General features: G+C 40.5%; 1 protein-coding gene across 2 annotated transcripts; it reads right to left on the reverse strand.

Annotated features, from left to right (window-relative positions):
- Positions 1–13,272, reverse strand: CCDC60 (coiled-coil domain containing 60). 2 transcript variants are annotated; one of them, XM_019621167.2, is made up of 11 exons: positions 12,671–13,272; positions 12,066–12,188; positions 10,979–11,083; positions 9,544–9,634; positions 8,128–8,350; positions 7,283–7,385; positions 6,102–6,224; positions 5,128–5,259; positions 2,746–2,935; positions 160–1,376; positions 1–41 (listed from the first exon to the last, which is right to left on the reverse strand). In XM_019621167.2, exons 1-10 carry the CDS (start codon positions 12,676–12,678, stop codon positions 1,278–1,280), a joined length of 1,197 nt encoding a protein of 398 aa, XP_019476712.1. In that variant the 5' UTR covers positions 12,679–13,272; the 3' UTR covers positions 1–41; positions 160–1,277. The 2 variants fall into 2 exon arrangements, with proteins under 2 accessions (XP_019476712.1, XP_031411881.1); XM_031556021.1 differs by having other exon boundaries at positions 7,283–7,370; positions 12,671–13,271.
- Between the last annotated feature and the right edge of the window lie 15 nt (positions 13,273–13,287).

Genomic DNA, 13,287 nt, shown 5'->3' on the forward strand with positions numbered 1-13,287 from the left:
TTCCTAGTAGCTGTAAGACCAAGCAATTTGTGGATTTCACTCTTGAAAAAAGAAAAAACAAAAAAAACAACATTTATCTTCTGTTAGGAGAATGAGGGAGGGAGCAAAAGAAGGTCATCAATCAATAAGATATCACACATCAGTGGTCACACTACTTACCTGCATCCTGAACTGGTGTTGTTTTCTCTTATTATGGCAGAAGGAACTGCCTTTCAGCCCAATGGGTTCTCTGGAAGCTCTGACAGGAAGATAAGCAGCTTATTAAGATCATCAGCTTAGAAGGCCATTGGATCACTGATCCCATCATCTAGTAATTGTGACCCACCATCAAAGAGATCATCCAACAGATTCACAAAGCTCTTGGAATATGACCATCTCTGAGTTCAGGGGTGTCATTCTAATGTCTCATACAGGAGAGTAATGGAGAATATATGCAAAAGTAATTAGTGGAAAGTTAATTAGTGAATTAGTGAAGTGAAAATCTCAGAAATGCGTCTAAGGATTCTTGGCTTTTCAATATTGATATTAATAAGGCAAGAAGTTAAGCCATAATCACAGAATAACTACAAAGTTAACTCAACCGAAAACAAAACATCCAAAGTACTGAAAAGAATTAGAGCAAAAAAAGAACTGTATTAAAACTTAAAACCAACCAACTTATTTATTTTATTTTGTAAATGGGAGGTAAAGTGAAGAGCAGTCAGAGTCAGTGCTACTTAGATATGGCAATACGTGTAACTGCAATGAGAAGATGCTTGCTGTAACGTAGGCTCTGCTGGAGAAATGTGTGAAGAAGTCACCTGCCCTGTGACTAGGAACCAAGCCTTCATCCTAAATGTAAATCCCATATAACTAGAGACAGGACTAAAGGGAATGGCCTTAAGTTGCATCAAGGGGCATTTAGGTTGGACATTAGGAAATACTTCTCCAGGTGCTGGAATGGGCTGCCCAGGGAGGTGGTGGGTGGTTGGACCGATGATCCTGGAGATCTTTTCCAACCTTGGTGATTATATGATTCTAATTGGTTAGGAGAGATTGAAGTTTGATGGTGAGTCCAAGACATCACACAGGAAGAAGTCATGTAGCTTTTATTCTCTGTGGCTGACCACAGCCAAATTGTGCAGGGGCAAATTTCAGACGTGCAAGGGTGGTCAGTAGGATTTCCCAAAGTTTATTCTCCTTCCCCAGTCTTCCATGATGCAAATCTCAATAGCAGGGAGTTTTCTGCTTGAAGCATGACAATTGTAACTGGAAAACCATCTCAGCTGTCCATCTGATTAAAAGGTAGAGGATTGTTCATGGAGAGGGTCTACTCTTGCCTGGAACCACTCACTGAAATCCTCTTCTGGCATCTGTACAATACTTTCACGTACAAACTGAAACAGAAAAAGGTTATTTCCTGAGCATTTAATTCTATGTGTAAGAGAGAGACATAATATGTTTCTCAATTTGATCAACTTGAACAAACATATTGACTTCTGCATAAAATCAATACAGGGCTTCATATCACCAAAACATTTTAATGCAATTTTCAGAACTGCTGGATTTGCTTTAAAATGAATTAAAAGCAAAACTCCATGATCTTCCTTGCAATTTATATCCTCAGTCCTTCAAAATCAGGTCTTTGAGTTTTCAGACATACAGCTGTCTTCTACCTACGACTGCACCACATACATTAAAACAACCTGAAGTTCAATAACTTCATCTTGAATCTGTGTGGGTATCCACCAGTTTATGCATTTCCATTCAGTGATACTCTCCTTGCCCATAAGACACTATAGTTCTGTTCATCTGTTCCAGCCCAAGGATTACCAAAGTCTTCTTTCCTCTCTGGGTATTTTTAAAAGATGTGTAAATAGGAGATTCTGCAATGCTCACATCTTTTTTTTCTGTATTACTACCACACCAACAAGCAACAGAAACAAATATTGAGCATCAAGGTAAGGCTGCCTCTCTGGTTAGTGACTACGTAAATTAGAGCACAAGACAAAATGGCTGTTTTTAAAAGACATCAAGAAAATGCAAGTGGTCTGGTTTGGGCACACTGGGTGCCCTGCCCTCGTAATGTGTCATAAACTCAACATATGAAAGATGCACAGACACTGTAACGTGCTGCCTCGATGGGATTGCTGCTGTCTTGCAAATTAGGAGGAAGAATGGTGATGAGAACAAAGAACAGAAGGTGGCATCATTGCCTTTTTTATCTTGGTTAAACTACACAGCAGCATACATTATAAAGTATTCAGGTTTCTTTCTTCTATCTTTACTCTTCTGTAAATTGTTTCTAGAACAACATGAATGGGGCATAGCTCTCAGTCTTGAGAAGCATATTATTTTTTGTGTGTTGCTGAAGCAAAACAAAGGCATCTGGAGAATTCCTGGATTGGTGGCACAATCACTAACATGAATAGCTCCTAGCTGTAAGGCCTGGGAATGACAGGCACAGAAAGGGGATGTTTCTCCTCAAGAATCCTAACAATTTATGGCAGACATCGCTTTGACTGTGGCAGTAAATAAATCAACAATGACATAATAATCAAATGATACTGATTAATAATCCAGCACTTGTCATAACAGCTTTCTTCTGAAGGGTTCAGTGTGCCTTGTAAAAGGTGAACAGTATCTTCACTTAATGAGATCCTAAATGATTTCATCTGGTACCTTTCCACCGTGTGAACTTCACCTATGGGTGTCCACTTTTCCCACCCTTATCACACAGAGAATCCACAGCTGGACCCATCTCACCTCCACAGCAGCAGCGACATCAGGAGAGCACAGCTCCCACAGCTGGAGATCAGTCACAGCCTTAAGGAAGGTGTCCTGATCAATGTGCAGATCAGGAGCCATGCCGAATTTCTCCAGTTTCTTTAAGATTTTCTTGACATAATGGTCATTTTTCACAGGCTCTGGCAGCCTGGCCAGCAATGCAGGAAACCTTTAGCAGAAAGAGGAACAGCAATGAAAGGGAATCTCTAGGAACTAATGGAAAATTCTGATGGGCAACTCTAGGTCTGGGTGGCATTTCTGCCACTTGACAACTTCCGTAGCTTCTACAGGGGGAAAAAAAAAAAGAAATGTTCTTTGGAGAATGTAATGTTCAGTGTAATACCCAGTGAATAATGCAAAGGAGCTTTATTTTATAGGAGCTGTGCATCGACTGCCTTTACAGAGACTAAAAAAGATGCTTTGCTGTTCGTTTAAATTCTGAATGACAAACGCGGTTATGAAAGCAAATTACAAAAAGCTAACAAAGTTTTCATTTTACAAGAAATGTCCTCTTAATTTTTAGCCTCTATAGATTTTCCAATGCAATCAAGCGTCTGATTTGACACACTTTCTGATGCTCCTTCCTATCCCTTTTCCCTCTGTTAACACCATTCTCCTCTGTGCGCTGGCATAAATCTCAGCAACGTGACAGTGCTGTAACACACAGCCTTTATCATTTAATTCTGAATATAGAGACTCAGAAGGAGAATTACACATTACAATAAAAAGAAAACCCTTGTGAAAAGACTGACGTTTTCCCCCTAATGTTCTGTATCAATTCTACAGTGCTGCTTTGACAGTGCTAGAGATTGATGCTCCAAGCCTATCAAGAACATGCATGGCTGAGCCATATCAGCTGAAGATTTGGCAGCAGGGAGTTCTGCCTTCCCACAGTTTAGGATACATTTTACTGGAAAAGCAGAAGATGGGTATGGAATTTATTCCTTAAACCAGTGAAAAGGGAAGCATACAGGTTCTCATCTTCAGTAGAGACACTTCTGTGCTCGGTTGCTTACCACTGGTATGGCTGTTGAAGCAACTTCTTACTCTCCCTGGTTAGGTTAGCCCCGTTCCCATCACTGTCTCACAAACAGGTTTTGCATAACCCATCCATGCATTAAGATCTTCTTTGAGAAAGGTCAGCACATTCACATCCCACTGTTCATATTTTATATTATCTCCGTTTTTGGTTGTTTTTTATTTCCACTTTTGAGAGAGAAAAAAGCAACTAGACTGACAGCATATACCATTAAAGTGTTCCCACTGCAATTCAGCTTTCCTGGCAAGGCAGTGCTTGCAAGAGTGTGGAAACAAAACAGCCCAGTTGTAAATGGAGCAAGTGTCACAGCGAAGGCAATTGCTCTGTCATGACTTAGTACCCCCTGGGGCTGGAGCAAAAGTCTCACAGATTTCCTTCTTTGTGTCCCTATGGAGAGTATGAGTGTGAATGTATAACAGAAAAAACTCATCCACTTCAGCTCTGGGGCTTATTTACATGGCAGAACTTCAATGTGCGCAACAGCTGGAGCATGCACTAGGCAACTAAAATTAGTTTGGCTATATAGGCCAAGGCTAAGTTTACTAATTAACTCATGACTGATGGGTTCCTGAGCCACCTGCAAGTTGGACCTAAGATAAGAAACTGACTTCAGTGTATGAGGGACAGAAGGCTAACTAGCAAGGAGACCAAAGTGGGCAGGCTGAAATAAATGTTTCGCACAGCTTTTTTTTCCCTGTAGTTCCATGGCTGAGGGGTTCTCATGGCAGGGAACATGCTGAGCGTTTGCTGAGGTATTCCTGTAGGCTATTTATAGGGTGGATCTGGAAGCTGATCACCGGACACAGTCAATATCCACACTGGCAGGGAAATATTTTCTTTTTTTACACGGATGGACAGCTAGAATCAGAGCTCCTTCACCATCAGTTTTAGCACTGTGAATTCCCAGTCCATCAAGAGGTTGCTGTGACTTTAACCCATGTACATTTATAAAGCATCTCTCCTCTTCAGGGTACGGTGTATTTTTCATACTTCCTGATGGATGAAGTTTCTTAGAGAGCTCCATGCTGCAAAGCATCTGTGAATGCACAGACAGAGCACTTTTTGTCCCCAGTATGGCCAGAAGGAAATCTTCCCATCCCTTTTCTTACCATACCCAATTAACTTGTCTCCTGAACAGGCTACTCCTAGGAATATCTGAAGTTTTTTTGCCACCAGTTTGTGAAGGCTGCATTTTCAGCAACCAATTTCAATGCTTTCTAGTGATACTTTGAGTAGAAAAGGTCCTTTCAGCTTTTTGTACAAAAGACAACTCTAAGACCACGACAACCTCATCTGAAATGAGGATCTCAATGGCTCCTTACCATTTAGGCCCATTTTCATCATGTTCTCTTTCAACTCTCACGTCCAGCTGTCTTATTCTTTCCATGTCCTTTTTAAAGTACTTCAGTTGTTTCAAAGCCAGGTATTTTTTACAGCATCGCTCTTCCTGGCTCCTAACAACAACAAAAAAGCCCTTAAAAATGAATCTGTACTTTAAACATTACGACTATTCTTCCCTCTTAAGTGGGAAGATACCAAGGAAGGCAGAAAACAACACATCTGAAGAACACAATGCACGTTCAGTCTGTGGATGCTCATAACAGTGTTTGCTTGTGCAGCATTCTGAATGTACCCGCATTTCTTCTAAAAATAAGGAAACCTCTGCAGCAAAAAAGAGATAAAAATCTAACTGCAAAATGGAATGAAAGAATGGAAATAAGGAGGAGAGAAAGGAAGAAAGAAAACAGCTGTGTAGGGAAGGATTTCAGGTGTGATGTTTACTCAGAAAAAAAGAATTTGCATGAATATTACCCAGAAACAATCATCTGTGAAAGGAAAGGGTGACAGATTTTGGCTGGTTAACAAAGTAGGAACGCTGCTGATCAGGGAAAGGGCCTTGAGAGAGGACACTGCAAGTGTTACTGTAAAAACAGTCGTGTAATGTTGAAGAACAACACAGTCATCTCTGACATGAAATGAGAAGACAGCCATGCAGACTGCATGTGAACTGAATTTATTACTCTCTCTTTGAGTGAAAAGGACTATGATGTTCAAAGCAAATACATCCCATATATGTATCACAGCTGTGTTCCATAAAAGTCACTCAGAACCATCCCCAAACACTGGAGCATATTTTCGTAGGTGAACAGTCAAAGTTTTCCAGACCATTCCCTACCCCTTATTTTATTGTTGCCCCATATAAATCAGAAGATGCATCTTTAAAACATCTGAAGATAAAAGGTCAGGAGCAAGGAGTGTGTATTTTAGAAGTATACAGCAAACAGTCTCTTCTTACCTCTCAAGGCTCTCCAGAGCATCATGCAAACAACAAGCTGCTTCTTCACGTATTGCCATGAACTGGTGCCTTGTCTCAGCACACAGATTAGATTTGCTTTTAATGAAATGGCTGATATGGCAGCTGGAAATAAAACAAGAAAAGTGGAATCAGCATCTTGTGGTAACCACCTCACAGCAGCATGAATGCATCTGAAGTTGGAGATCTTTTATTCACATTAAAATCCAATCCAGGGTTGTTCAGCCTGGAGAAGAGAAGGCTGTGGGGTGACCTCTAGTGCAGCCTTCCTGTACCTAAAGGGAGCCTACAAACAGGAGGGGAGCCAACTCTTTACAAGGGTAGATAACGGCAGGACAAGGGGAAATGGTTTTAAGTTGAAGGAGAGAAGATTTAGGTTGGGTATCAGGGGGAAGTTCTTTACCAAGAGAGTGGTGAGGTGCTGGAACAGCTGCCCAGAGAGGCTGTGGATGCCCCATCCCTGGAGGTGCTCAAGGTTGGATGGGGCCTTGGGCAAACTGATGCAGTATCAGATCTGGAGGTTGGTGGCCCTGCCTGCAGCAGGGGGTTGGAGCTTGGCATTCCTTGAGGTCCCTTCCAACCCAAGCCATTCTATGATTCTATGAATGTTATATTTTTTTTTTGGTCCTTAATGAATATCACACTTACTCTGTAGTCCTTCTGAGCCACTGACATTAAATTGTAAGACAAGACGAGGTTTAAAATTGAGTACAGTGTGCATTTTCCAGTCTGTGAGATACCCTATGGAAACTGCAAAAACACTCTTAGTGTGGCAGTCTTGCTGGAGTTATCCAGGAACAAAGTTTATCATTTTTTTCATATTATTCATATTTTTATATTCATATTTTCATCATATTTCTCTTGACCTCAACTCCAAGGAAAAAAAAAATGCTTCAGCAAAGCCCAATTATACGAATGATCAGTTGTGTCAGTCTTACAGCTGCAGAAAGCATCACAAAGCTGAATAATGAGGGAGCACACCTAATGGAAGTCTACTCTGCCACCTGGGCTGAGAGATATCACTATCATTTGAATTAATTGAACACCAAATTCAGCTGCTCTGAAACAACACCAGCAACACAACAACAAAATCCCAACAACCCTCAGCTCTGTCCTGGTGAGCTCCTTCTCCTGGGCTTTCAGAAAGCCATTGGATTACTCACCTCTGAAGTCCAGTCGTAAGCATGTCTGCTTGTTCGTGGACATCTTTTGATGCCTTCACGTGTGTTCTCTGCATCTGCTTCTGTGGGGCTGATGAAAAACAATCTGTAAAAACATGTTAACTCTGGCCAATGGTCTCCCAGTTTCTGCTTGCCTGTCTCCATGGGATGTTTCTTCATCTCATGGCCAAATGAAACTCTCAGGTGTTACAGCTCTCAGGATTATTTTCCAATCTGATCCCTAGAGGGATGTGGCTCTGGGCAGCCTGGTTTGGTGCTTGGCAATCCTGCACATAGCAGGGGGTTGAAACCAGATGATCATTGTGGTCCTTTTCAACCCAGGCCATTCTGTGATTCTATGATAAATACTAATGCTTTTCTGGCCTTGAAGTAGAAGAAGGGAAAGGCTAAAGATTGCCTTGCTATATACTGAAATGCATTGCAAACTATTCTGTCACGTCCATCAAGTGCAGGCAGTCACTAACGGATGAGTAGGAGGAGCACAGAATAACAAAGCCCTCCATTAAATAGGTATATTTTCAGTGCATCAGTTGATTATGCCAGAGAACAGTTTCAATGCTTTTACCTCCTATTGGACATTATAGATGTGAACAACAGTCTGATTATACAGCTGATATAACTAAAAACTCTTACTTAATTTTCACATGGGATTATGCCATCTTTGAACCAATGTGACTGTTCAGGGCAGAGAGACATGTATGAAGTTTCCTATACCTGAAGAGGATGCACACTTTTACACTGGCACATCTAGCAGCGTCTTTGAAGAACTCCTTAGTGATGCTGAAAGTAGGCCTACTTGATATTGGCAGCCAAGAAAAGTAACTTACAGGGGAAAAATTGTTGTTCTTTAGTTTGCATTGACACGCTCGTAACACTGGCCAAAGCTCCGCTCAGGTTGACGTTGTCTTCAGAGCAAAGCACAAGAGAATTTACACTGCTGAGAGGGGTCTGACCGTGAGATGACTGACTGCTGAGCTGAGAGCTGGCTGGAGCAGCTGCCTTGTTTGTCTGCCTCCTAAAAGGGATGCGCCGTGCTTTCCGCATGTATTTCTGTACATATAAGAAAGAGAGAACAAAAAGGGATTTTCTGCAGCAAATTTCAGCAGATTTGGTTTCAAATTTCTGTAGCATCTTTGACAATGAAGAATCATTTTTTTCTGTACTAATCCCAGCAGTAAGTTTAACTGGTCCCTCTATAACCTCACCCACTTTTCTTCACTGACTTCACCAAGGCAGCAATTACATGGGAAGGGCCTGATTTTTGGGGCATCTTTCTTCCATATTCCTCTGCTGTAGCATTAATAACAACAGGTTAAGCTGATTTGTAAGCAAGTAACACCGCAGCTATGCAGAGAGTGGGGAATAAAGCAACTTTTTCATGTTTATGGATGAGTAAGTTAAAATGGTTTGATAAATGTTCAGGTCTCCTCCTCACATATAACAACTTACAAGTAAGTTTCCTGTGTTCAACGCATAGAACCGAACGCAAACTGAATTCTTCAGGCTAGATAATGAGAACAGTAAGTATTATAAACCAAGTACCCCTGGAGAAACCCAGTATATCCACCAGAAGTTTCCTATCAAAAGTGTTCGAGGAATAATTAGCATAAATGATAGAGAGGAAATTAATTCAGGGAGGAGGAAAAATAAAAATGTGAATGCTTTATGACACATCAAGGCTGAGATGCACTTTGTGTTCCTCTGCTCGTGCTCTTTGGGACCTGACTTTAGAGAAGTGGGAGGACTATATGGAAAAATCAGAAAGGCACCTACTGAGAAACAGCTCTTAGTTCTGTGACCTTCTGGCTTGCCCTCATTGTTTGCTTACAGCAAAAGGAAGAGCTGCATAAAGACACAATCTTTATCTTAGGGAAGTTTCACAGCTTGCTGCTTATTCCCCACCAGCCCTCCAGGATGCCAATCTGAAATCCCTAGGGTCTTCAGCTCTTAAGAAAAAGGGGAACAAACGCAAACCAGAGTCTAATATAACTTTTAGCAGAACGTTTAATCCTTCCTACATCAGTATTATCATTAAGGCCAAGGCACAGCTTCAATTTTCTGAGCAGCTACCTATTGCTTTTCCTATTACTGAGAATCAAACTGTTATTCTACAGAAACACAGAAGAATAATCTGCAACTCACAACACCCAGAATACAAAATGAGGTATCAAAGAGTTCAATTAGGCAACAAAAAGAATAAATGCTTGAAAAATTGGATTCGTTCCCAAAGAACAAATTAATACCTTTGTGTTCATAACAAAGAGTTCCCACATATATGTTGCAAACTTTTCCTCTTCGATTTCCTTCACTGATTTTTTAAAGCCACCAGGGTCCCTAAGTAAAAACAACGTAATTAGTTCCCTATTTCAAGAGTTCTTCTTATTAAGCTCTTTTAAGATCATAATAAACAGAGGGCAAATGGTGACTGATTATGACATGTTTGCTTATAAGACAGACAACACAAGCAGTATGGGCCATGAGTGAGCCATAGTCACAAGACAGCACGATAATTCTGGCAAACTACCAGACATGTACTGAGCCAGATTATCCTCTCCGCTTTCTCTGTGCAAGACTTCATGGATCAGAATAGTTCATGCAAGAGTTTGGTTTTTCCTATCCTGTTGGCTGAGTGAGGACCTCTATTAGGTCCACTAATAGATTAATTAATTAATTAGGTCCACCACTGCTGAGGTTGTCTCATCATTCAATCCCCATCTAATCAGCCATAAGTTTTACAAAGCAGGTTAATGTTCTAAGCTTGCTCCCTTCACTACATTTAAAAATCTTTTTGTATACGTAGATGCTATATGATCTGAATGAAAGCATAATTTTTCATGGTTACTGCAAAATGAAGTGTATTTTGGCTTTTCAGTTTAGATGACGTTGAGGAAGAGGAGTGGTGTGGAGAGACTGCAATAGAAAGTAGAAGGAAGAGGAAAGTAGTCTAGCACTACTTTTGTATCTGGAAATGACTCCAGAGTCTTATATATTAACACCCTGCTGTCAGCATCTGTCTATTGGTCAGTCCTCATATGTAAAGGGGTGAAAAATTCATCCATGACACACAATGGACTGATTTTCTTCCAGGCTAATTCTACATAATGCTACTATGCCACTCTTGCCCTGTATAGGCACGGTTTGTCTTCACTGAGAATACACAGAGAAAACAGAACAGCTCTGAAGAGCTTTGCCCTGCAAATCAGAGCATAAACTGTACAAAGTTTGTGAATAATTCAAATAAACGTTAAGTCAACATTGTTGTATTTATAGATAAAAATGTTGAGAACTTAAATATTTACTTCCAACAGCATAAAAGCTCAGAAGCAATGCACCTTCTGTAAGTACTTACCACTGTCATGCATCACTGATAGAACGAAAACAACAGCTAAATATCACTTAATAGCTGGCTTTGTTCTGTAATTAAAACGTGTCTGGAATTCTTGTTTATTTAGGGGATATCCCTCCAAGGAACGCTTTAGGAACAGGCATACACACATTACTACAAGTTTCTAGTTTACATAATTATTAGCAAAAGGATAAAGGAAAGAAAACAATTTCACTATGTTAGCTCAGTATTTTCTGCTAAGACTTCGCTTAGTGAAATAAGAGAAAAAAACAACTAATGACATAAGATTTCCACACTCTCATTCCAAAGACTGTTGTGAATTGCACACATACGTTAGATTCCAGCAGGATAGTATAGAATGCATTGAACTGCTGGATTCAAGAGTCAGAGCTTCCAGAAGCCAATGTATGGCACACAGCTGGCGGAAAAGACATTCACTGCAAAAAGAAGAGAGAAATGTGTTATGCTACAGATAGGAAAACATAGTCAAGCTGCCACTGTGTTGACTGAAATAGATATATCTAACAGTAAAAGAAAGTTTTGTCGATAAAAAGCAATTCTGCACCAGAATACTTCCATTGACCCAGTGAATTCTACGCATCCTTCGAGGTTTTTTTCATGTTGAAGCATATTTTCGAACACGAAGCTTCTCAGAGGACTTGACTTTGTGATATGCTCAGCACTTTCACACCTACGAGGATTCCAGCATTTATGAACTCGTGATTTGGGTTCTTAACATGTTTTGGATTCTATGGTAGCTTCTGCAACTTTGCAACTGAGAAGAGGCAGTGTATGAATTCAAAATGCCAAGCCAAGATTTTTACGAACTAAGACTATCTTCAGGGGAATAAACTTTTTACTTGGGAAGATGGTGATAGGACAAGGGGGGATGGCTTTAATTTCAAGGAGGGGAAGTTTGGATTGGATGTCAAGGGGAAGCTCTTCACAGATAGAGTGGTGAGGTGCTGGAACAGCTGCCCAGAGAAGCTGTGGGCATCCATCCATGGAGGTGTTCAAGACCCTCAAGATGGGATGGAGCCCTGGGCAGCCTGGTCTAATGCCAGATCTGGAGGTTGGTGGTCCTGCTTACGGCAGTGGGGTTGGAAATTGATGATCTTTGGGGTCCCTTCCAACCCAAGCCATTCTAAGATTAACACTGTACCTTAATCCACATGCAAGTATAGATATAAAGACACTTTTGGTGAGCAAGAGGTTAATGAACTTAGAACAAAATAGTGTGCATTGTATATGCACTGTGTTCTCCCTCTTTCTTAGGCCTAATTTTTTGTTTTCTAAGCTAGGAAAAACAAAATTTAACTTTACAGCCTTTCCTCAAAACACCATGTACGCAGATTTGATGCAAATAAGTCAGAATACACTAAATCAAGACCTGGGAGCAAACGATGCCTTCAAATATACCTTTGTGCTTCAGAAGGTCTTGGAATCAGGACACTGGTATAAACGGGAGCATAAGACCATAAGGTGATCTTTTTTTTCTTCTTCCCTGATTTTTTTGGGTGGCTGCCTTCTATTGGAGAGGAACTGTCAGAAAGAATGAAGATGGAAGTTAAAAAAAGGGAGTATATAAAAGGAAGACTATTTAATGATTAAATAGAGAGAAAATCAGAAGAAGGTGGTAATAGGGCTGAACTAGCCAATAAATCCACACCACAAATTCTGCATGCAGTTCTTATTATTCTCAGTGCTGTGGTTACAATGGACAAAAACAAGGCAAACTCTCACCATATCTCCCCTTCAGATAATCATTTCTAAGTACCTACAAAACCTCTCTCAGTTCACCCTAACCTTCCATCTTCCAAGCTTCCTCCTTTTTTTAACAGTGCAACAAGCACTTTTTGGTCCATAATTGTTAAGTTCACGTGTGCTCACTGAGATTTTTAAGCATTTTCTCTTCAAGTTCATAGTAACAAGCAGTAATATTCCAGCTCAGTGACAGAAATGGAGATTGTCTCATTTTAAAACCACTGACTCTGGACTACAAGAAACCCTCTGAATCAACTTACATGTTCATTTCTTCATCTAACACCTCTACCTCAGAAGAGTATGTGCATGGCTGGAAGTCAGTTCTCCATCTCGCCACCTGAGACTTTTGTGCTTTCAATGCTTTCCTCTGCTCCAGTGATTCTTGGTGAAGGATATGAAAATATTCTCCACCCTGCTTCACAATACTTATATGATGCCTGCAAAGAAATCTCGTTTTATAATGTGTACTGAAGACACCAACTTAAATTTTAAGAAATTTTGCATTCTTTGCATTCACATTCTTCTGTAACCAAGAGTTCAACACCAGTATTTCCTTTTGCAATATGATAACAAACGATAATTCCCCAATATGAACTGGGAGATCTTTCCATCACCTCTTCCAGCACTGTTGGATGTTGGAGTTTAATAACTGAACTCAACGCCGTGGTGTTCACTACTTGATTTAAAAACTCCCTACCTAATTCTGACTTATAGCAGCCAATTGACCACTGGGCCCCTATCCATCACATGCTGTAACAGGCCGTGTCCTGAAGCTACCAGGGAAGGTAACAGGTAGGGAATTACTTGAAAAGCAGGAAACAAGGAGGAAACCAAAATGCACACCTGTTAAATGACAGCAGAAGTAAAAATAAAAAAA

The sequence above is a fragment of the Meleagris gallopavo genome, chromosome 17 (genome assembly GCF_000146605.3).
Source record: "Meleagris gallopavo isolate NT-WF06-2002-E0010 breed Aviagen turkey brand Nicholas breeding stock chromosome 17, Turkey_5.1, whole genome shotgun sequence".
Taxonomy (NCBI): domain Eukaryota; kingdom Metazoa; phylum Chordata; class Aves; order Galliformes; family Phasianidae; genus Meleagris; species Meleagris gallopavo.